The following is a 26,267-nucleotide window of genomic DNA, read 5'->3' as shown; positions in this document are numbered from 1 at the left end:
AATATTTTCCCAAGATCTGATGCAAATAGATTTGTTCTAGCATTTGCCAGAGAGTGCCACATAAGAGGCGTCCCCGCACTTGCGCAGCTACGATGACGTAGAAAGCCCATATGTTTGTATGTGTAAAACATTAAAAGATCTTACATTATGTCATAAAAGAAACAAGACATCAGAGAATACTCCAAAAGAGCCGGAGTTTCTTGAACCATACTGAAATGAATAATTCGCGTTAAACTGTACATTCATATGTCTAGATTCGCAGCGAAGTAGGCCTCGATCTAATACTAAGCTTTTCAGTGTGATTTTCGGGACGTAAATTTTCTTGGAGTACCAGTACTGTATTATCTCATGTTTGCTTCTTTATTATGGCATAATGCCATATGTGCTAGAAGATGAAAACGTGCACTTGAAATGCAGTGAATAGTTGAAACTAGCCAATAGTGTGGAATTAAATACTTCATTTGAAACAAACTGGCTGCCTCAGCAGAAAAGATAAATAAAAAGCGAATTTCTTTAGCAAAGTGACAAAAATAACTTCATTGTTCTAAAAGGTGATTAATGCTTGATTGTCAGAAAGGTGGAAATAAAATAAGATCTGGAACTAACAACATATTGTAGCCTTCCATAATCATGTGGATGTATTTTAATTCACTTGATAGCTCCAAGCCACAGAAATCTCTTTTTTGTTCATTTCATGTGAGAGCAATAAACGAATAGGCAACAGTAAAATCACTAAATGTAAACCCCCCACTGTAGCTCGGACTGCTCTGCGCATCAGACCCGGATCTACGATATTTCGAACCGGGGCAATACTAGATGATGGCACCCCCCCTCCCCCTTTTCCCTCTCGAGCATTTGAGATAGGACATAAAAAATTTAAAAAAACAACTTTTCAAAAATATGTTCATTTTGTAGCGCACATCTTTCTGAAGAGTCTGATGCATAAAACTTCAAGGAAACGTAAGAAGTGTTATTTGGTCTTAAATGCGCCAAAGTGCAGTGCCACTCCTCTTCACACAGCATTCTTCTACCACATGTCACTGTTCTTCGCATTGTGGAACTCAAATGTGTATATTTTGTAATGGATGTCATCAAACTATATCAGGACAGCGGAAATTAAAATGTCCTGTGGTGCTTCTCCTGCTCCCAGTCGGCCGGTTTGACATAATGCCCCTCTTTTTTTTTATAAAAGAAACCCTCGCAGTTAATACTGGATGGGATTATTTGTAACCGGAAGAACAAGAACTCTTCAGAAAATTTGGACTCTTTATTGCCTATTAGCTAATAACTTACTGTTCTGTGTGGCATAAAATGAAATACAGGGTTGGGTTGTTTTGGGGGAGGAGTCCAAAGTGCAAGGTCAACGGTCTCATCGGATTAGGGAAGGATGGGTAAGGAAGTCGACCGTGCCCTTTTCAAAGGAAACATCCCGGAATTTGCCTGAAGAGATTTAGGGAAATAACGGAAAACCTAAATCAGGATGGCCGGACGTGGGATTGAACTGTCGTCCTCCCAAATGCGAGTCTAGTGTGCGTACCACTGCGCCACCTCGCTCTGTGAAATACAGGATACATAAAACCAGGTACGACAAGAGACAAGCAAGACAGTACACATTTCTTCAAGCCTTAAGTCTTAGCATTTTTCTTTCTCTCTCTAATCTTGGTACAGCTTTACATGATGTGCTTTCCTTTCTGCGAAAGAATCTATTACCTCATCAAAGTTCCTCAAATGTTTTGCAACATGAAAATTCTAAATGTCGTTGTCTAGTACTGAAAAAGCTGTTAATGCAAATAGTACCCATGTCTGGTGTGGTTTCTCGATCTGATTATGTCTATTTTGTCACTGTCTGCTAGACAAAAGAAAACAGGTCTTTCTAACATTGCAGCAACTGTAACACACACCAAATAAGCGAGACTGTTTTGGAAATAATTGTCATTTTTATAATATGACAGAATCTAATTCACGAAGTAGCAATATGAAATGCCTATTTGGCCTACTACAAGCAAAAAGCTTTACTTTAGGAAATAGCTTCACATTTCATTCATACGCTCCAGTTTTTGAAGCATGAGATCGAACAGTAGTAGTACAAACTTTTTGTATAAATTTGGAATCGTCATATTATTCCATAATCTGTGTGATGTCCCCGTTTCTTCTCCTTCCTCATTCTAACAAACTATCTTCTCATCACTAATTCTGTAACTATTCCTGTCATTGTCAAAGCTCATTTATTCTCCGGTTAACTATACTAACCCTGCCAGAATCACAGGTTTAGTTATCCAGCGATTATTCTCCGGTTAGGCGTTATTACATGTTCGTACAACGCGTTTGCCGTGCTTCTCCCAGAATAGAACTTAAGCAGCTGCTAGCCAGGAAATGTACAACTTGCCCTTTCTACTGTAGAGATCTGGTCAAAAATTTTCTGTCAAAATTTCATTTTCTTGGATATACCGAGAAGATAACGTAATCTTTCTTACCTGTTATTCCTGTTAGTCGTTTATTTCCACTCTGGTAGTCTGAATCTATGGACTTCGCTAGTAATTATAATAACGCTAATCATTCGCATACCCAATCAATCATATAAACAAACGGCTTTCACCCGTTCAGCTTTATTCCGCTCAGCTCTAATAGCCCAATCCCCTTTTGTCTCCAGCGAAGTTTATTTCTATATGCGACAAGGATTTCCCTGGCATGGACATCACGTACACTACGCACGCATTCAAAAATCAACTTATGATTCATTCAGAAATCAAGTTAGAATGTGTTCAAAAAGCAACAGGGATACGTTTCAAAATCATTTGAATAACCGATAGACTAACGTGCGCTAACTGCTTGGCACTTTGTGAAACAAGGTTTTTTTTCCTCAACAATACGAATTGGTCCCTCTCACCACCGAAATTGCCACCCGGTTCAGATACCCCGGTTTGCTGCGTACACAACCAACAGCAACATTTCTGTAGCCAGAAGTGGGAGGAGGTACTACTCATACGCATGCGCATGATCCCGCTTGCAACTGCTTACATGAATCTAATGTAAACAGTTGTGATGTCACGCTCATCGGAGGTAATTCTTTATCACGAAGCAATGCATAGTCTTCCAAAACCTTTTGACACATTTTGCTGTTGGCAAATTCTTGTATGAGCACTGTTTTCTTTTTTTATGGTGTTTTTCCTATGCAATTTAAGTTTTATTCTCTAGTTCATATTTTGTTGCTGCAGTATTATTACGCAGTAGCGGGATACAGTAATATCCTTTGTTAGAGTATCGGTTCTTACCAGTCAAAATTACAAAAAATTAACTGAAAACTAAAACAATGAAAAATTCCCAGAATTCTAAAAAATTCCTGGAATTCTAAAAAATTCCCGGGTTTTTCCCAGTTTTATCCCGGATGAAAAAATTCCCGGGTATTTCCCGGATCTCCCGGGTCATATACACCTTGTTTTAGAAAGCATCGCTCACATGGAACTCAGCCTGCCCTTTACTTACATGGTACACTGAGAACTATGGATGAAGGACAACAGGCAGATTTCATAATTCTAGATTTCCAGAAAACATTTGACACGGTACCCCATTGCAGGCTGTTAACAAAGGTACAAGCATATGGAATAAGTTCACAGATACATCAATGGCTCGAAGACTTCTTAAATAATAGAACCCAGTATGTTGGTCTCAACAGCGAGTGTTCATCAGAGACTAGGGTATCAGCAGGAGCGCCCCTGGGAAGTGTTATAGGACCACTGTTGTTCTCCATATACATAAATGATTTGGTGGACAGGGTGCGCAGCAGCCTGCAGTTGTTTGCTGACGAAACCATGGTGTACGGTAAGGTGTCAAAGCTGAGTGACTGTATGAATATGCAGGATGACTTACACAAAATTTCCTGTTGGTGTGATGAATGGCAGCTAGCCCTAAATGTGGAAAAATATAAGTTAATCAGGATGAGTAGGAATAACAAACCAGTAAAGTTCGGATACAGTATTACTAGTGTCCAGCTTGACACAGTAAAGTCGTTTACATATTTGGGCATAATGTTGCAAAGCAATATGAGGTGGAACGAGCCCCTGAAAACTGTAGTAGGGAAGGCAAATAGTCAACTTCAGTTTACTGGGAGAAACTGCTCAAGTGTGTGGGATCCATAACAGTTTGGACTGAAGGAAGATACTGAAGCAATTCAGAAGAGGGCTGCTGGATTTGTTACCATGATGTTTGAACAAAACCTAAGCGTTACAGAGATACTTTGGGAACTCAAATGGCAATCCCTGGGGGGAAGGTGGCACTCCTTTTGGGAAATATTATTGAGAAAATTTAGAGAACCAGTATTTGAAGCTGACTGCCGAATTATTCTGCTGCACCAACATTCATACCACATAAGGACCATGAAAATATAATATGAGAAATTAGAGCTCAAACAGAGGTGTACAGACAGTCGTTTTTCCACACTCTATTTGCGAGTCGAACAGGAGGGGAAATGACAAGTAGCGGTACAGTGTACCCTACACCATGCATCTTACGATGGGTCATGGAGTATTTATGTAAATGCAGATGTAGATTAATGTTGTTGGTACATTAAAACACAGCCTGAAATTCCAGTCAAGTTTGTTCCCAAAATATCTAAAAAAGAGTACTAAGTATGTTTGGATTTCAGGAAGATGTCACATAACTTTCTTATGTACCAAATCAGAACTGCTTGTTTCATCAAAGCATCACAATTATGAAACTGACAGTGACAATAGTGAAAAGAAAACCCCATGTGTGAGTATAATAATGTGCTACAACAAAACAAAAGGTGGCATAGATGACATTGACACTATGAATGGTGAACGTACTGTTGCTAGAGGGACAAGACGGTGGCCTCCCTGTCTCTTTTTTCAGTTGTTGAACATTGCAACTCTCAATGGCTACATTGTATTCAAAGCAGACAACGTTTCAGTTAGAAGAGAATACCTTAGAACCATAGGAAAGTCTCTTATAACACCATACTGACAATCCATGCGATCCAACCAAATCTCCTGCGCAAAATTCACAGGCTTGCCTCTAACCTCTCCGGCATCCAGGAACAAAGAATAGTTGAAGATCCACAACCAGGGAAAAGGGGGAGATGCTACAAATCCAAGGACTGTAAAACTAAACACTTTTGCAAAGTTTTCAAGGAGTGTTTATGCTTGGTGCATGCAGAAATGGTTTGCAGTGACTGTTTTGAAAAATGATGATTTTAGAGGACAATATCTCACAAACTATTCACTACGTTCATTATTTCTATTTATATAATGAAGATTCAACATTTTTGAGTCTTATTCTACAACCTATTCTTATTTATATTTGTGTTTCTATAAAATTTGCTTGTATTTCAAGTTTATTTACTTTTGGTACTACAAAGAAATATGTATTTTTTATAATTATTGTATAATTCAAAAAGTTGAAAGAATGTCACTATAGCATTTAATACAACCTGAACAAAATGAAAATTTGTCATTTGATGTAAATATACTGTTTGTCACCTGTTGTAAGTCTTATATATATAACACTCAAACTTGAGCAATAGGAATCTTCTTAATCAATGTTATACCTTATGTTTCAAATCTCCATGTGTCTTATTCCTGTCAGAATAGTATTTTACAGCCAGCTGTCTTTCTACCTCATGCACCTTTCTCTTCAGCTCTGTTATAGTTCTTGACCTGCACAAAGAATACAGACAATGCATCAGAAGATAAACAAAAATAAGGAATGATAACTACTTAGCTACAGCTGAGGTGCAAAGAAACCTGCAATGGCATGGAAAATCACTCTAGGTTTTGAGCAAGCAACCTCTCTCTCTCTCTCTCTCTCTCTCTCTCTCTCACACACACACACACACACACACACACACACACACACACCACTTCTTATATTTGGAATGTTAACAGAATGTAAGTCATTCACCTACTGTACTAAAGTTATTTAGTTTTATAATCCAGTCATTCAATCATTCCACTTCACTCTGAAGCCATGTTAGTAGGTTGCTGTGCAATAAAGCTGAACTATTTCAGTAATGAAAAACAAGTCCCTCACAAATTCAAGCCAACAGCAAAAAAAGGTATGAATAGCATAAAGAAATGGTCTAAATGATATTATTTAAAAAGTAAAACATTTATCACCATGTTTTCATTGCTACTGTAGAATAAAGACAGATTTATAACAGCTGGTTGAGTATAATATATTCTTAGAATTGTGAAAAGAAAATCATAAGTAGCTTATTATATTACTTCTGCACAAAAATTTAGATACCCAGCTTTATTACCAAAAAGATTCTCCTAAGAAATGTCAGCTCATATAATGATCAAGCCATTACACTGAAGAGAAAGGAACAGATTTCAGGTTTCAGGAACATAGAGAATCATTATGGGCAAGCTGAATACTGAAGGGGGTGAAATAAAAGGGATAAGGATGTGAAGCTCACTGTACATCATGATCATAGGGACATAAATATTCGTTTCAAAAACTGGTAGTAACAAGATAGCTAACTATAGTGGAAAAAGGCTACTGAAAAACCCCTCATTCGTTGCAAAATTAATGACAGACTTGCTGACTGTCACACATTATACACTTTAAACCTGTCTTCAACGGATACAGAGTGAGGAGCCATGGTGGCACTTGAAAAAGGTGAGACAGGCAACAAAATATTTGAAAAAGTTGATTAAAAGGTTATAAAATATTTTTTTACAGATATGGCACAAATTAATTGTTTTCATTTTTGATAATTCCCAACCAAAAAGGCTGATTAAGGCAATAATAAATTTCTCTATTATGGCCACTTTTTTTTCTTCATAGGCTGAGCACAGAAAGCAAGTAGTCCAATCTTCAAAGAGAAAGTGAACATGGAATGACTCAATTGATCCAATGTGGCCAATCAAGTTAATAATAATAATATATGCAGCTACAATGGCAATTCTGTATTGATAGTTCAACATAGGTAATCATAGCTGAGACAGATACAAGCAAAGGGGTGTAAGTGAAAAATCTGAATATTTGGAGATATACACAAAATTCATTCACAGATGCAAAAATGAACAGCCCCCAGTTTTATAATGGAGTTACAACAATGAAAATTTGTGCCAGAGCAGAGCTTGAACATGGATTTCTTCCTTTATGTGAGCTGTCGTCTTGAATGCTTTGGCTGTCTGAGCACAACATACCTCTTCACAAAACAGGCACTGTAATTTTGTATTTGGAGGTATGTACACCATACAGTAGTGGAAGAACCAACCTATTTGGCAGCAAATAGATACAGGAGTACTACGCAATTTGAACCACTTCCTAGCAGTTATTTGAAGAACTACTTAGGAAGAAGTGTTTCCCATTGGGTGCAAAGAGATGCAAGTGCACATACACGTCTTTGTCAAAGTGGAGGGCCAAGCACATGATCTGCTAATGACGTGGTGCTTTCCGACGATATGTGGGACTTGCAATAGATACTTAAGGTAATAAAAACCTAGGTTATTTGTATGTATATGTGCTTGGACATTTATCTTTTCTTACATAACATTTTTTATGTATTTGCCTTATCCACTTCATTATATTAATGTAATTCATAAAACTGGGATAAAATATTGTATTACATTGTCGTGAGTCATTTCTGCAGTGATGTGTGTGCCTTCTTTCAAAAGGCCACACATGCGGCAGTGATATGTCATCCGCAGAGGACACCTCAGACCTGAGTTAGGCTAGCCGAGGTACACTATCCCTCAGTTGTCCACGTATATTACTGCAGCTCTCTGTGTATGTAATTGGTTCCTACTGAATGTTACTTAAATGCTGTACTCGTTTGTTAATGCTTCTGTGGAGTAAAGTTGTGTTCAGTCTACTGGTCGTGTTGTACTTAAAGTAATGACAACACAATTGGAACCGAATGTGGTCCTGTTCTTCATGCAAATTTCTACTCTGGTTGGTTGGTTTAAAGGGACCAGACTGCTACGGACATCGGTCCCCCCCCCTGGTTGGCCCTCCATTTATTCTCACAATGGCTGATGGTGTTAGGGAGGACATTTTATGTCATCTGGTCAAACAGCAAGAATTATTTGTCATGGCGTTGCACCTCCAATCATAGGAGCTGGACAGTCAAACTAAGGTACTTCAATCATTGGCTTCTGTTTTGTCAAGTCGGCATGCTCCTCAGCTCATGTTGCTTGCTGTTTTGTGCTCCACAGCCCCCAAGGTTTATCCACCTCCCTTTCCTACATATGATGAGTCCATTGAGGAATGGGACACATATGAGAAATATCTGCAAGAACACTTTCAAGCTTTTGGGATTACTGATGCTATTTTACATTAAGCCTTGTTCCTTTTATGGATATTGCCAGGAATGTATCAAGTCCTACATCAATTCACTTCCATGCAGGATCCATCTTCTTTAATATTTGACCAAATGTGTAAACTTCTTTCAAAATACTACTATAAGTGCACCCATGTTTTGCAGCCCAGACTGAGTTTTACTGCTGCACAAAGCAACCACATCAATCATACCAAGCATGGGCAGCTGAACTCCATGAGTTAAGTCGTCATTGTCATTTTGTGTCTAATGTGCATAAAGAGCCATATGCCGATCAGATGGTGAGAGATGCTGTCATTCTTTTAGCCCTGGATCATGAGGTGTGAGAGCTTATCCCCCAGTGGGAAAAAATCCATCCCTGTACGAAGTTTTAGCTATTGCACAATTGTTCGAGGTGTTGCAAGCTGCAGGTAACCAAATCAAGTCATGGTGTGAGGTAACAGCAATCCAACCCTCTCCTCCACACCAAGCTTCAGATAATTTGCTGGGGGAAGACCTGATCGCAGAGGTTGGTACACGATCACACCATCAAGATGGCCAGCCTCACTCCCAGCAACACTTGTGCCAACAAAGTAAACAGGCCAGTGAACAGCAACCTACATGTTCCACTCTCCCCATCCTGTCCTTATTGTTTTATTAGCTATGAGTGTCAAGACTGCCCAAAATGGTGGACTACCTATCATGGCTGCAACAAAAAAGATCTGTTTGTAATGCAAAAATTTAGCACAATGATACTGATGAAGATAGGGATGTAAACATTGTATCAGCTGTTTCGGTTGTGCCAAACACTCTTTTCATTGATGTCAGTGTTTTTGTAAAATTTTGCACATGCAACTCACAAACTTATATGGACCTGGACTCCCCTCCACTTCTTCCTGTTTTGTTAAAGTTAGTAAATTAGAATAAACATTTCTATTCTTGGTCAGTTCTCTGCCCAAGTAACCTAAAAGTCAGTAGTCAGGTCACTTACATTTTTGCATTTCTTGCTGTAGATAACACATGTAAGGAGAATCTTTCTGGATTAGATTCTTTTAAGTTGTTTGGTTTTACCATTTCAGAGGAAGTGAATTTAGGGTCTGAACAAGTGCTGTATACAAACTTTGATGCATTGTGTTCCGTGTTTTCCTTTTTGTTCCCTCCTAGATTGTGGTGTGCCAAGAAGACTGCGGTGTGCCAACAATATTCAAGTGCACGTTACCAAGAATCCTTCTGCTCAGCCTCGCTTTTTTCAAGGCCTTATAGTTCCAGTGTCACTCAGGGAACAAGTCAAAGATGAACTAGATCACCTTGTGGATTCCAGCATTGTTCAGCCTATTACATCAAGTGAATGGTCTACCACCCTAGTTATAGTAAGGGAACCGTGAGGCCAGTTACACCTCAGTGACGATTTTAAAGTTTCTGTGAATGCACAATGGATACCGCATCCAGACAAACTCTTTGCAAAGTTATCAGGTGGTCAATATTTCTCAAAAATTGACTTGTCAGATGCCTATTTGTAACTCCCCTTAGGTATAGTTTCAACATATGTTAGTTGTCAATTCCCCTTTTGGACTGTACCAATACTTACAATTGTATTTTGGAATTGCCAGTGCTCCTGCTATTTTTCAATGTTTTAAGAACAACTTACAGTATCTGTGCTGGGTTGTGCAAACTAGTTGGATGACACAGGAGTTTCCAGTGCCTACACTGATGAGCATTTACAAAATCTCCATATTCTTCTTTCTCTCCTACAAGCGGCCTGATTATAGTGCATTTTAGAAAAATGTCAATTTTTTCAAACTTCTATAGTTTATCTTGGGTTTGAAGTTCCTTGTGAGGGTCACAAACATCTGAATCAACATGTTTCTGCTATTGTGTCACTTCCATGCCCCTCGGCAGACAAAGAACTTCACGTTTATCTAGGCAAAGTCACCTGCTACCATACTTTTTGCCTGGAGCAGTGACAATCGCACACCTGTTAGATGTGTTACTGGGCATGTACAGAGATACACCTTTGCCGGCATACCGGTCGGCACTAGGAAACATTGTATAGCATGCACTGAACCAGGCGCACCTATGACAAGAGAAGACCAAGACATGCTCCCAGGCTAATACACTGATAACGGCCCCTGGGCAGCATGCATATAGGCCACCACTGACAACCGAGCTGTCTCAATCTCCTAATCTCAGTAACTCAGTATGTTTGATCAGGACTCAGTTTGCATTGCATCTCAATACATCACACTATGCTCTGGTCTTCCACAGTGATAGTAGTCACCTTGCACCTTAGTTGGCAGTGAGGGAACATTAGTCATTGTATATAGCTGTGATAAGGGCACAGACAGTATTCAAGAATTAGTACATGTTATTAGATATCTGTTAACCACAGAACTTCAGATTGGACATCACTGAAGTTAAGCACTCATTTCGATGCTATAATAAAGTGTATTTTAAACACGTGTGCATTCTCTGTTGTAGTGAGAAGAAAACGACCACCCACCTATCATACCATTCTCTCCTCATCCAGCCAGGGACCACCAAATGTTACAAGAGGGCATATCCACAACAAGTGCTGATGAGTCTGATCAACAAGTTTTGTTTGCTTTTCCTGTGTTCTAGGTTGCTGCAGGGGAGCTGTTGTTACAGTGATCCTATTTGTTCATTTGTTCTTGATGATGCATTTATTACAGGGCGATCTAATCTATTTCTCTTTTCAAAGGCTCTGCACATTGCTTTTCTATTTGTCTTCTCATATTTTGCAGTAATTTGTCAGCGTTAGAATGACTATCCTACCCTCTCCACTTCCTGCGCCTCAGCCACCACAGTTTGCTTCTGCTCTGGAACTACGTCACATTTTTCAGCTTCACACCCAGCATATAGCAACATTGCTGCCTACTGTACAGCAATTGCTTGCCTCACAAGATGCATCAGCTGCCCAACTGACCAACCAACCAACCCAACGAGTGCCACCAAAAAACATTCCTCCATTTCGGCACTTCCATTCAAGGTACTATGAAATCTCATTCTCTCCTGTCCATTGTGGGAACCCCTGTGTTTCGCTTAATTCAAAAACTCTTCTCTGCACCGTCTCCTGATGCACTCTCCTATGATGAAGTAGTAGGTGCATTAAGTCTGTATTACAAACAACAGACTCAGGTTGTGGCAGGCACATTTCAGTTCTTTTGCCTTAACAAAAAGCCAGAACAGATGAACTGTTAGCAATATACTAACTTACAGGGTTCCACTAGGAAGTGTAAAATCATGTGTAGTTGTGGCAACTTTTATATTGACTTGATGATCTATGATGCGCTCGTATACTCTGTCCCTGAGAGCAGAATTAGAGAACAGATTCTCCAGTACTCAGATCCTTCACTCCATCAAGCATTGCAACTATTAGAGCAATTTGATTCCAGCACCATAGCTGTCAATAAATTTGATCAGGTCCTGATTTGTCGGGTCAAGTTGCCTCTTGCCCGTGACTCCCCCACTCAGCCACCACAATGAGCACACACACAGATGTGCAAATAGCCTAGTAAACAAGTAGCCTGGTCTGTAAATCTAGTGAAGTATTTCCCTCACCGTTTTGCTTGCCATAAGCGGCAAGATTGCCCACCACTCAATGCGACATGTTACTCACATCGAAATAAAGGCCATGTCCCTGCACTTTGCTTGCAATAGCAAAATAATGCCAATTCTGCCCACTCTCACAACAACAGGTCTCATGCACCTTCTGTGAATGCAGTGTTTCCAAAACTGAGTACAGGTTCTAGCAGTAATTCGAGTAAGGTTGTGTCCTCATCTCGCGCCAGTGCAGTGTGATGCCATGCCAACACACTATTTTTAACACTATAAAATGCTGGCCATCCTATTGACTTTCAACTAGACACACATGCTTCTGTAACTTTGCTTAATCATGCCACATACAAACAGTTAGGCTCACTATGCCTGTCAAAATCCATACAATGGACAAGAAATCCCAGTACTTGGACAGTGTATTTGACTGTCACTTGCAAATCTCACACTAGGACAGTGAAATTTATTGTGTTGTAATCAAGATGCATTGAAAATATTTTTGGCTTAGGTTCATTTCACTTGTTTAGCCTTAACATTCAAGACAACACACTTTCAGTGATTGCTTTTAATCCAAAAGACAGTGTAGCTAGTTTGCTTAAGGAATTTCCTGAACTCTTTTGTGATGGGCTTGGATAAGCTACCAATTTTGTAGCACACATTACCCTGAAAGACAATGCATGACCTACGTTTCTTGTCAAGCTGTTCGCATTGCTTCACAAGCCAAAGTAGTCAGTGAATTAAAAGAATTGCAAGACAATGGTGTGATTGCTCAATATAAACTACTCAGTGGGCAAATCCATTAATTTTGATGCCCAAGCTTCTGGTTGCATTCACATTTGTGTTGACTTCGAAACTACAGTCAATCCACAGACAATAATTGACACTTATCCACTGCCTCGCCCTGAAGAACTTATGGACAGGCTTGGTGCAGGCCTTCACTTTTCTAAGATATTTGTGTGATGCAAAGTGCAAATACCACTAGATGAAGAATCACAGAATGTGTTCGTTGTTAATACGCACTTAGGTCTCTTCAAGTATTTGCGTATGCCCTTCGGCAGTGCCTCCACACCTGCCATTTTTCAACAATACTTGGAACAGCTGACTGCTCAGATGCCATTCTGTTCAAACTACCTTGACAATATTGTCATCTCAGGTCATATGCCAGAGCAACACATTGCCAATTTGTGTGCTCTTTTTCGAGTGTTGTCAAATGTAGGACTCAAGCTATGTCTCAAAAAGTGTGACTTTTTTCAAGTAGAGCCACAGTACTTAGGTCATATGATAAACAGTCAGGATGTGTACCCCCTCAAATCCCATTTTCTTGCGATCTGTGACCTGCCTGTTCCTCACAATATATCTGGACTGCAGTCAGTGCTAGGCAAGTTGATACACTACATTTGTTTCATTTTGAATTCTTCAAAGATTGCAGCCCCATTGTATCTCTTACATTGGAAAAATGTGCCTTTTGTGCAGACTGAAGTGTGTGGTCTCAAAAATACCTTGCTTGGGGCAGATGTTTAGTACATTTTGATCCTGCCAAACCAATGATTTTGCAAACAGACTAAATCAGTGGTGTACTTTCACACAGAACTGGTGCACAAGACAGAACTATTGCTTTTGCCTCAAAGTTATTAACTCAAACTGAGTGCAATTATTCACAAATTGAAAAAGAAGCTCTTGCTATTATGTAAGGTGCGACAAAAGTTGCAAGTTATATTTAGTGGCAGATCGCATGCCTTTGCAGTCTTGTGTTTCATCCGTCAAAGCCAGTTCCTGCAGTGTACTGCTCACAAATTGTAACATTGGGCTTTGCTTCTATCCCTATATCAGTAGAAAACTGTGTACAGACCTATGGCAGAGCATGGCAATGCTGACACCACATGAGCAGTTTGCGTCATAGTGAGAGGAAACCGGACGCCCACCTATCATACCACCCTCTCCTCATCCAGCCAGGAACCACAAAACATTACAAAAGGGCAAAGTCACAACAGTGCAAAGGGACTCAGTTTCGCTGGTTGGTGACCTGTGAAACCGCATTTTCCACCCATAAGACCATGTTATGGTCTGCGCTCTGCTTAGTGACGAACCAACCAGGCCTCCACTTTGTCCATCCAATGAACGCTTCACACTGTGGGTTAGAGGCAGTACTGGCTCATAGATATCCCAACTCCAAGTGGCCCATTGCCTATTGCTTATGCCTCTAAAACACTGACTCCTGCTGGAACTAGATACTCTCAGATAGAAAAGAAAACTTTGGCCAGTCTGTATGCTATGAAGAAATTCGATGTCTTTCTCTGTGGTACCAAATTCGATACGGTCACCACTCACAGACCACTGACTTTCTTATTCAGTCCTTCTGCATCATTACCATCGCATCCATTTTCTTCCTTTCACATTACAACTACAAGATTCATTTTCGCCCTAAGAATCAACATGCAAATGCCGATGCTTTGTACCGCCTGCCAGCTGGTCCAAACCCAAGATTTGATCAGGAGGAATTGCTTTTTGTTTACACATTGATGTCATGACACAGCAGATGGTTGATGGTTTTCCTGCAACTACCCATGGATCAGGTCCTCTTTGGATCCGATTCTGCGGAAGGTCATAACTTTCATACAACATGGTTGACCGGATTCACCACCTCCTCATATGACCAGACCCCTCTGTAATTATTATATATTTCGATATCAGTTCTCTGTTGTGAGACAGATTGTGTGTTGTGAGACACACATCTTATCGTCCCTCAGGTAGTGATCGCCTCCCAAATTTGTTGGGAGATTTCTCCCTTTATTACTTGCAGATCATTGGGATGTATCATGCACATAAGCGTTGGCTCGTCAACACATGTTTTGGCCTGGCTTGGATGGTGATATTACTCACCTGGTTGCCTCCTGTTCACATTGTGCAATGCACCAAGCATCTCCATAGGAATCGTTGTCTCTTTGGCTAACACCATCACAAGCAAGGGACCCATTTTCTAAACGTTTATCAACTGTTTGTCGTTCAGTGCATATTATCATTTTCTGTACATGGAAGAAGCCTGGAGATACTGACAGGTTTCAGATAGATTTTATAATGGTAAGACAGAGATTTAGGAACCAGGTTTTAAATTGTAAGACATTTCCAGGGGCAGATGTGGACTCTGACCACTATCTATTGGTTATGAACTGTAGATTAAAACTGAAGAAACTGCAAAAAGATGGGAATCTAAGGAGATGGGACCTGGATAAACTGACTAAACCACAGGTTGTACAGAGTTACCGGGAGAGCATAAGGGAACAATTGACAAGAATGGGGGAAAGAAATACAGTAGAAGAAGAATGGGTAGCTTTGAGGGATGAAGTAGTGAAGGCAACAGAGGATCAAGTAGGTAAAAAGACGAGGGCTAGTGGAAATCTTTGGGTGACAGAAGAAATACTGAATTTGATTGACGAAAGGAGGAAATATAAAAATTCAGTAAATGAAGCAGACAAAAAGGAATACAAAAGTCTCAAAAATGAGATCGACAGGAAGTGCAAAATGGCTAAGCAGGCATGGCTAGAGGACAAATGTAAGGATGTAGAGGCTTATGTCACTAGGGGTAAGATAGATACTGCCTACAGGAAAATTAAAGAGACCTATGGAGAAAAGAGAACCACTTGTATGAATATCAAGAGCTCAGATGGAAACCCAATTCTAAGCAAAGAAGGGAAAGCAGAAAGGTGGAAGGAGTATATAGAGGGTCCATACAAGGGCGATGTACTTGAGGGCAGTGTTATAGAAATGGAAGAGGATGTAGATGAAGATGAAATGGGAGATATGATACTGCGTGAAGAGTTTGATAGAGCACTGAAAGACCTAAGTCGAAACAAGGCCCCGGGAGTAGACAACATTCCATTAGAACTACTGACAGCCTTAGGAGAGTCAGTCCTGACAAAACTCTATCATCTGGTGAGCAAAATGTATGAGACAGGCGAAATACTCTCAGACTTCAAGAAGAATATAATAATTCCAATCCCAAAGAAAGCAGGCATTGACAGATGTGAAAATTACCGAACTATCAGTTTAATAAGTCACGGCTGCAAAATACTAATGCGAATTCTTTACAGACGAATGGAAAAACTTGTAGAAGCCGACCTCGGGGAAGATCAGTTTGGATTCTGTAGAAATATGGGAACACGTGAGGCAATACTGACCCTACGACTTATTTTAGAAGCTAGATTAAGAAAAGGCAATCTTACGTTTCTAGCATTTGTAGACTTAGAGAAAGCTTTTGACAATGTTAACTGGAATACTCTCTTTCAAATTCTGAAGGTGGCAGGGGTAAAATACAGGGAGCGAAAGGCTATTTACAATTTGTACAGAAACCAGATGGCAGTTATAAGAGTCGAGGGACATGAAAGGGAAGCAGTGGTTGGGAAGGGAGTGAGACAGGGTTGTAGCCTCTCTCCGATGTTGTTCAATCTGTATATTGAGCAAGCAGTAAAGGAAACAAAAGAAAAATTCGGAGTAGGTATTAAAATCCATGGAGAAGAAATAAAAACTTTAAGATTCGCTGATGACATTGTAATTCTGTCAGAGACAGCAAAGGACTTGGAAGAGCAGTTGAACGGAATGGACAGTGTCTTGAAAGGAGGATATAAGACGAACATCAACAAAAGCAAAACGAGTATAATGGAATGTAGTCGAATTGAGTCGGGTGATGCTGAGGGAATTAGATTGGGAAATGAGACACTTAAAGTAGTAAAGGAGTTTTGCTATTTGGGAAGCAAAATAACTGATGATGGTCGAAGTAGAGAGGATATAAAACGTAGACTGGCGATGGCAAGGAAAGCGTTTCTGAAGAAGAGAAATTTGTTAACATCGAGTATAGATTTAAGTGTCAGGAAGTCGTTTCTGAAAGTATTTGTATGGAAGTGAAACATGGACGATAAATAGTTTGGACAAGAAGAGAATAGAAGCTTTCGAAATGTGGTGCTACAGAAGAATGCTGAAGATTAGATGGATAGATCACATAACTAATGAGGAGGTACTGAATAGAATTGGGGAGAAGAGGAGTTTGTGGCACAACTTGACTAGAAGAAAGGATCGGTTGGTAGGACATGTTCTGAGGCATCAAGGGATCACCAGTTTAGTATTGGAGAGCAGAGTGGAGGGTAAAAATCGTGGAGGGAGACCAAGAGATGAATACACTAAGCAGATTCAGAATGATGTAGGCTACAGTAGGTACTGGGAGATAAAGAAGCTTGCACAGGATAGAGTAGCATGGAGAGCTGCATCAAACCAGTCTCAGTACTGAAGACCACAACAACAACAACATACATCATTCATTATGTTTCCACATCTGCAAATGCCACTGTTGCAGCCTTGTCCAAAAATTTTTCAGTCAAAGATTTGCCACGATGTAAGTGTCCAATAACGGTCCACAATTTTAATTGCATGGTACACGTCACACCCTCGCCATGCCATTCCATTCACAATCTAATGGTAAGGTGGAACACCTAGTGCGAATGTTCATAGCTCAGATGAAAACGTATGTTGCCAACACTTTGTCCGGCATTGCCTTAGATCGGCTTCTCTCACCAAAGCATTCCACACCGTTCAGTGAGAACAACCCGGCAGAGCCACTACATGGGCACCAGCCAAGAACACTGCTACACCTCATGCATCCTCCACCTGGATGTCAGCCTGTGCAGCCACTGTGCCTATTTTTGCTGGGTTTGGTTATCTGGTCACACACTTTCAGACGTTGCCCTAAATGGATTCCAGCTGTCATCGGCAGATGCCAGGGGCATTGTCTCTGTGACATCTACACAGAGGATGGCCCATGCTCAAGGCACCATGATCAGCTTCACATTCACGTGGGCGGCTGGGCACCCCCTGATGTCACACCATCACCTCCGAGCCTGTCCACATTGGGCGTCACATCACTTGCTGCTGCAGATTCTCCACTCCCGTGTGGTCAAGGGCATCCATCCTCAGTGGCCAAACCAGAAGTTCACCTGTTGCTTCTGACACCAATCGTCAGGGATTCCATCACCCATTCCTGAGCAACTGCTGATACCAGTATCACCAGCACAGAGAACATTATTACCAGAGCTGATGCCCAAGGTTGGCATGTAAATAGCCCCAGCGTTACTAGTGTTGCCTTATGGCTTGACATGGTAAAGTGGGCACAGAATGTTTCTGCACCTGCAGCACTTCAAGACTGTACGCTCCTGTTGCAGCATGTCACCTTAGCCAGAGCCCAGTGGACAAGGAGGACAGCATGAATGTCTCAAGAATTTGTGAACTTCCTAAGAGAGGAGGAATACAGTGACATGTGCGCATACTTTCAAAAGGCTGCACATGTGGTAGTGCTACGCCATCTGCACATGGTGCCTCAGACTTGTGTGTGTGTGTGTGTGTGTGTGTGTGTGTGTGTGTGTGTGAGAGAGAGAGAGAGAGAAAGAGAGAGAGAGAGAGAGAATCACTTTCAGAGCCTGCCACAGAGCCCAGTCTATGTAATTTGAGGCTAGCCGAGCTATGCTTGAACTCAGTTCTCCATGTGTACTGCTACAGTTGTTTGTGTATGTAATTGGTTCATGCTGAATGTTACTTAAATACTCTGTTCAAGTTGTTAATGCTTCAGTGGAATAAAGTTGTGTTCAGTCTACTGCTCACATTGTACATACACCAGTTACAACAATTCCAAAGCTGATATTAATAAGAAGTCAAAGGGATGTAAGTGACATCCTTAGAGGCAGAAGGGTGTGAGTGCTAACTGGATTATTGGTGAAAACATCATTGAGCACAACATCCTGAATTCAATATTGACCATGAATTTGGATGCTTCTTCACCTAAGCACTCCAAAGCCTTTACATGAGTACTGTGCATTGTATGAATGTTGCAAGTTCCAATATTTGTAAGTTTTTTGCCTCCTCGTCGATACAACTACCTATAAGTCTAAACACTTTTTTTATTGACATTAGTTCCACCTAATCCAAGAATAAGATATGTATTAGGGACAGCCTCCCTTCAGAGAGTGCTTCACATAGTTTTTGGTGATAAATACAGTCCTTACATGACGCATTGTTATGCAACTCTCACTCTCTGACCAAAATATAATGATTTTTTGAAATTATTTTTTTTTATCTTTAACATCAGTAGTTTCATTGAAACTCAATGTGTAATATGATGAATATGCTGCTTCTAACAAATGTTTCCAGGAATATTGTGGCAGTCCATAAGCTATTAGGTATCTCATTTTCTTAAACAAAAGTGAAAAATATTCAGGAAGACGATCAGAGAACATCTTCTTAAAAATGTAACAAACATAATTTGACAAACCCATAAATAATTGGAAACCATTGATTTCATTGTCCACATCAATTCGGTGACAGTGAAACTGCCCTTGGTATTTAACATCTATGTTGTTGGAATCCATACTGAGCTTGTGTCTGATATGAAGCCCTAAATGTAACTTCTTTGATCCACATTTAATTTCCAAGTTACATTTATGTTTTGTTGAAATCGAGTGGCTAAATACTGCCTGAAAAGTGTTGGCCTCAAAATTAATAGAGCAAGAACGCACACTGCAAAACAGTTCACATTCACTATCCCCCCCCTCCATCGCAATGCAGTGACTTTACTTTTCAAACTATATGTCTTTTCAAGTAGGTCACAACGAAATTTGCATTTTTCCATGTCAAAAAGTTTATTTTCAAAATTGAACAGAGTACCATAGCAGCAGTCTTGTTACTACAGCAAAATTAGGATCTGGAATAAAAATAGAGGCAGTTGTAATACAGGAATATTTGACACTCATACCAGCTGCACAAAATATAAAAAAACTAAAAAACCAAAAACGAACATTATATCTCAAATTCAAGTGGCTCCCTTAGTTAGATTTTACATGTTTTGGCAATGGAGCAATCCAAAAACTTAAATGAATGAACATTAATACATAAACTTGGAAATAAAATTAATTTAATTGACTAGAAGAGGAGAATGATTTTTTTCCCATATCCCCTTGTTGTACTGTTACAGTCAAACATTCATTGAGGTAACCCATCTGCAGCCAATAATACTGTTCAACTAAAGTGACAAATAAGGAAACTTTGTAAAATAAATGACCATAAATCTCACTGATGTCCCTTCAAATACCTTGTAATTCTTACATATACCAACGAAAATAATATATTTCTGAAAATGTAATAGAATGAAATAGATAAAATATCTGAAAGAAATGAGCAAGCTTTCTTCTGGCACTAGTGTTGAAGGGAAATGAAGAGGGATGAAAGAAAAAGACTGGCAAAGTTTAGGAATTGGGGAGTGTTTGGAAAATTCATCTAGAACCCTAGGACAGGGGAGACTGGCATGATGAGAATAAAAGACTGATGATGGGGAAACCATCAGATGAGACTTGAAAGCCTGAGTGCTTCAAGGAAGATAGGATAATAAGCAAAACAGAGATTACTGACAATACATCACACATGAGTTAATAAGAGCGGAAAGCTAAGGGCATTACATGTGGCAGAGGTTGGGGGAGGGGGGCGGGGGCAGGGAAAAATGGACAAATTAGGAAAAAAAAAAAGATATAGAGAACTAAAAGGGGGTGAAGAAAACAATAGTTACTGAGAAGAAATGCTGACAAGGACAGGTCCCCGGCAAATTGATCAACTTTTTGAAATTATCTATACCGAGATGTAGGGTTAAGATCCCACGTATCACACACTGCAGCTGTTCACACTGGTGGGCCCTCATTTGCGAGCAATTAATGAAGAAAAATTGGAATTTTTTTAAAATTCTCAATAGCAATAAAAGGTTGACTTATATAGTATCGTTGCGTGGTATGATGAATAGGATAACAGCTTCGTCTATTTTAAATCTTGACTGAAATGACCTTGATCATCATTTTAATTTCATTAATTGATTTAAATTTAAATTTTTAATTCCATTTCTTAGTCACATAATTTTATTCAGATCCTCCTGCATTTCAGTATAATTTTCCATTGTTACGACCTCTTGATACAACACAGCATCATCTGCAAAAAGCCTCAGTGAACTTCCGATGTCATCCACAAGGTCATTTATGTATATTGTGAATAGCAACAGTCCTATGACACTCCCCTGCGGCACACCTGAAATCACTCTTACTTTGGAAGACTTCTCTCCATTGAGAATGACATGCTGCGTTCTGTTATCTAGGAACTCTTCAATCCAATCACACAATTGGTCTGATAGTCCATATGCTCTTACTTTGTTCATTAAACGACTGTGGGGAACTGTATCGAACGCCTTGCGGAAGTCAAGAAACACAGCATCTACCTGGGAACCTGTGTCTATGGCCCTCTGAGTCTCGTGGACGAATAGCGCGAGCTGTGTTTCACACGACCGTCTTTTTCGAAACCCATGCTGATTCCTACAGAGTAGATTTCTAGTCTCCAGAAAAGTCATTATACTCGAACATAATACGTGTTCCAAAATTCTACAACTGATCGACATTAGAGATATAGATCTATAGTTCTGCACATCTGTTCGACATCCCTTCTTGAAAACAGGGATGACCTGTGACCTTTTCCAATCCTTTGGAACGCTATGCTCTTCTACAGACCTATGGTACACCGCTGCAAGAAGGGGGGCAAGTTCCTTCGCATACTCTGTGTAAAATCGAACTGATATCCCATCAGGTCCAGCGGCCTTTCCTCTTTTGAGCGATTTTAATTGTTTCTCTATCCCTCTGTCATCTATTTCGATATCAACCATTTTGTCATCTGTGCGACAATCTAGAGAAGGAACCACAGTGCAGTCTTCCTCCGTGAAACAGCTTTGGAAAAAGACATTTAGTATTTCGGCCTTTAGTCTGTCATCCTCTGTTTCAGTACCATTTTGGTCACAGAGTGTCTGGACATTTTATTTTGATCCACCTACCGCTTTGACATAAGACCAAAATTTCTTAGGATTTTCTGCCAAGTCAGTACATAGAACTTTACTTTCAAATTCATTGAACGCCTCTCGCATAGCCCTCCTCACACTACATTTCGCTTCGCGTAATTTTTGTTTGTCTGCAAGGCTTTGGCTATGTTTATGTTTGCTGTGAAGTTTGCTTCTGCAGCAGTTTTCTAACTCGGTTGTTGTACCACGGTGGCTCTTTTCCATCTCTTACGATCTTGCTTGGCACATACTCATGTAACACATATTGTACGATGGTTTTGAACTTTGTCCACTGATCCTCAACGCTATCTGTACTTGAGACAAAACTTTTGTGTTGAGCTGTCAGGTACTCTGTAATCTGCTTTTTGTCACTTTTGCTAAACAGAAAAATCTTCCTACCTTTTTTAATATTTCTATTTGTGGCTGAAATCATTGATGCAGTAACTGCTTTATGATCGCTGATTCCCTGTTCTGCGTTAACTGTTTCAAATAGTTCGGGGCTGTTTGTCACCAGAAGGTCTAATATGTTATCGCCATGAGTCGGTTCTCTGTTTAACTGCTCAAGGTAGTTTTCAGATAAAGCACTTAAAAAAATTTCACTGGATTCTTTGTCCCTGCCATCCGTTATGAACGTTTGAGTCTCCCAGTCTATATCCGGCAAATTAAAATCTTCACCCAGAACTATAATGTGGTGGGGAAATCTACTCGAAATATTTTCCAAACTATCCTTCAGGTGCTCAGCCATAACAGCTGCTGAGCCAGGGGGCCTATAGAGACATCCAATTCCCATGTCTGAGCCTGCTTTAACCATGACCTTCACACAAATTATTTCACATTTCGGATCTCCGTCAATTTCCTTCGATACTATTGCACTTCTTATCGCTATAAACACGTCTCCCCCTTCACTGTCCAGCCTGTCTCTGCAATATACATTCCAATCTGAGTTTAGGATTTCATTACTGTTTACGTCTGGTTTCAGCCAACTTTCTGTCCCTAGTACTATATGGGCATTGTGACCATTTATTAATGAGAGCAGTTCTGGGACCTTTCCATAAATGCTCCTACAGTTTACTATTAGCACATTAATATTGTTATTCCCTGTTGCATTTTGCCTACTCCTACCTTGCCGCGTCTCAGGAGGCGTCTTGTCGGGCCTAGGGAGGAAATTCTCTAACCTAAAAAACCCACATGTGCACTCCACACGTACTCCGCTACCCTTGTAGCTGCTTCCTGCGTGTAGTGCACACCTGACCTATTCAGGGGGACCCTACATTTCTCCACCCGATAGCAGAGGTCGAGAAATTTGCACCCCAGATCTCCGCAGAATCGTCTGAGCCTCTGGTTTAAGACTTCTACTTGGCTCCAAACCAGAGGACTGCGATCGGTTCTTGCAACAATACTACAAATAGTTAGCTCAGATTCCACCCCGCGAGCGAGGCTTTCCGCCTTCACCAATTCCGCCAACTGCCTTCACCAATTCCGCCAACCGCCTGTACAAGCTGAGGATGACCTCTGAACCCAGACGGCAGGAGTCATTAATGGCAACATGAGCAACAATTTGCAGTCGGGTACACCCAGTGCTCTCTATCGCCGCCAGCAGGGCCTCTTTCACATCTCGGATGAGACCCCCCCCCCTGCAAGCAGACAGAAAGAACTAATAAACCCCTCCCCCCGTGTGCCTGCTCGGACCTTGCTGAAGGAGCGGCCACATGTCCACTCACAGGCAGAGCGGGCGATGCCACATGGCCAACCTCCAAATTGACCCTCCGCAAACGCCGCTGAACCCGCCATTCCCCTTGGGGAGAGGGTGGCCCAACCGCGCCCAGTACCCGTGAAGATGTCTCAACAGCTGGGACAGTGGGTGAAGCATGTAACACCTGGGGTGTACCATGCGATGCACCAGACTCCCCCTTGCCGCTACACTCCAAGGCAGCAGCCTGAAGACGGCTGACAAGCGGCCATCAACACGTTCAGCTGTTCGTGAACAGTGGCCAGCTCCTCCTGCGTCCGTACACAGCAGTCGCACATCCTTTCCATCCTAAGAAATCAATTTACTGTAGAGAGTTAATCAACTTTTAACTAGACTGCTAATTCACTAAAGGCGGCTGATTGTTGACTAAACTGTGGTTGCTAGACACTTCTTGTAGAAAACAATGAAAATAGCCCTACCTGTCTCTGGACTGTACTGAAAACAAACACTAGCACTACTGGCACTATGGTTGACTAAAGGGACTCTCTCTGACTGTATTCAAAACAACACGAAATCTACGGAACGCTATTACTAGCACTCGACAATTAAAGCTTCCTAAAAGCAAAAACACAAGGATAAAGAAGTGACGAGTAAGAAAAATACAGTTAATGCTTAAATTAACGTAGCTCACTGCATAGCAGACGTGAAGCAGACGGTTAACCGAAACTTCAATCATTTTAAAATGCAACCCCCATTCCACATTTTTCAGAGTTACGCAAATGTGAAAAGAGGTTAAAACCATCGAAGGTATTTGTAATTCACAGAAAATTCCTGTAGTTTTCTCATACTCATCAACACAGGAAATCATTGAGAGCAAACACAGTGCTTTGGATTCTTTGAAAAATATTTAGATTTTCTGAAATGACTTGAATTCTTCAAAAAAATTTCCAACTCATATTTTAAGAAACTTCTCAAAGGTACTGGAAAACTCTAAGGAGGAAACTAGAATGGTAATTTCCCATATCATTTTTGGAGATATTTTTTGAATAACCTTTTGACATCAACATATTTCAGCATACCTGGAAAAGTTTATCTTCAAATGATTGATTTATAATCACATATGATGTGCATGCTGGAAGCCTGTATGTATAGATCACTACAATGCTTCACCCTAATTCTAAACAGCAGCTTTCTACTGTAAGTGCTCCATTCAAAGACTTGAACCCGTGTCTTAATTTACACATTCCAACATATTTTCAATAGTCATAAGCATACAGGAGCATCCATGATTTCTGCTAGTTCTACAAAGCTACTGCCTATTCTGAATGTTCCTCATTTATTTAAAATTGTGATAGAGTAGAGTCTTTTTTAAGCCAGTGTTTGTTTGGCAGTGAACTTTGACGCTTCTCAGTTCTGATAAATTAATGTGTAATTCACCAATTTTTGAAGTTTTATCATATTTACCATTTCATTCAGACAATTAATCTGTATGTAAATGCATCAAGAAGGGAATCTTATATTCATTTACACTTTTAAAAATATTTTTCTTGAGGTATATTTGTATAGGTCCCTGTTAGCTGCATTTTTTTGTTTCATAAAACTTCGAGGTTTGCCGATGACAATATATTTCTGTCAGAGACAGCAAAGAACCTGGAAGAGCAGCTGAACAGAATGGACAGTGCCTTGAAAGGATGATATAAGATGAATATCAATACATCAACAAAAGCAAAACAAGGATAATGGAATGTACTCAAATTAAAGCAGGTGATTCTGAGGGAATTAGATTAGGAAATGAGTCACTTAACGTCGTAGATGAGTTTTGCTATTTGGGCAGCAAAATTACTGATGATGATTGAAGTGGAGAGGATATAAAATGTAGACTGGCAATGGCAACACAAGCATTTCTTAAGAAGATAAAATTTGTTAACATTGAGTATAGTTTTAAGAATCAGGAACTCTTTTCTGAAAGTATTTGTACAGTGTGCAGCAATGTATGGAAGTGAAGGATGGATGATAAATACTTTAGACAAGAAGAGAGTAGAAGCTTTCGAAACATGGTACAACAGAAGAATGCTGAAGATTAGATGGGTAGATCATATAACTAATGACGAAGCACTGAATATAATCAGAGAGAAGAGGAATTTGTGGCACAACTTGACTAGAAGAAGGGATCGGTTGGTAGGACATGTTCTGAAACATCAAGGGATCACAAATTTAGAATTGGAGGGAAGCTTGGAGGGTAAAAATCATAGAGGGAGACCAAGAAATGAATACACGAACTAGATTCAGAAGGATGAAGGTTGCAGTAGTTATTCTTAGATGAAGAGGCTTGCACAGGATGGAGTAGCATGGACAGCTGCATCAAACCAGTCTCTGGGCTGAAGACCACAACAACAACAATCTCCATCTTTACATATTGGTGCCCCTTGTGTCTGTACATCTGGAAGCACAGTCTGCAGAAACCACATGTACTGTTGTCCAGTTAGTCTATGTGGCAGGAAGTGTGGTCCAGTTGTGTGGCCCCCAAGCAGTCCTGCCCAAGCATTCAAAGAATAATGCTGCTGACATTGTGATATGACTGACATCAGCCCAAATGTGACAGTTATCATAGTTACAAATATTGTCACAAGGAAATCCAGCCTCATCCGTGAACAGAAACAGGGATTCAGGGTACACTGCTGTTGCACCCATTGGCAGAAATTCTCTCTAGGAGGGAAGTCTGTACTGTTATGGCTTGCACTCACTGGAGATGATACGGATAGAGTACTTGCTGATGTAAAAATCCACTACACACTGCTTAGACTCAGGACTCACTCTTGGGTACCAAT

The 26,267-nt window shown here is 40.3% G+C and overlaps 1 protein-coding gene across 1 annotated transcript in view; it reads right to left on the bottom strand.

The window, feature by feature from the left end:
* The window catches only part of LOC124596812 (golgin subfamily A member 6-like protein 22), a 267,662-nt gene that overhangs the window by 13,913 nt on the left and 227,482 nt on the right, over window positions 1–26,267 (bottom strand). Inside the window, exon 12 of the mRNA XM_047135897.1 lies at window positions 5,564–5,672. Within this exon, the coding sequence (XP_046991853.1) occupies window positions 5,564–5,672 (109 nt within the window). The remainder of the gene's footprint in view (window positions 1–5,563; window positions 5,673–26,267) is intronic.

Source organism: Schistocerca americana, chromosome 1 (assembly GCF_021461395.2).
Source record: "Schistocerca americana isolate TAMUIC-IGC-003095 chromosome 1, iqSchAmer2.1, whole genome shotgun sequence".
In the NCBI taxonomy this organism is placed as follows: domain Eukaryota; kingdom Metazoa; phylum Arthropoda; class Insecta; order Orthoptera; family Acrididae; genus Schistocerca; species Schistocerca americana.
Note: the sequence above shows the minus strand (reverse complement) of the source record. Positions and strands in the feature narration are given on the sequence as shown.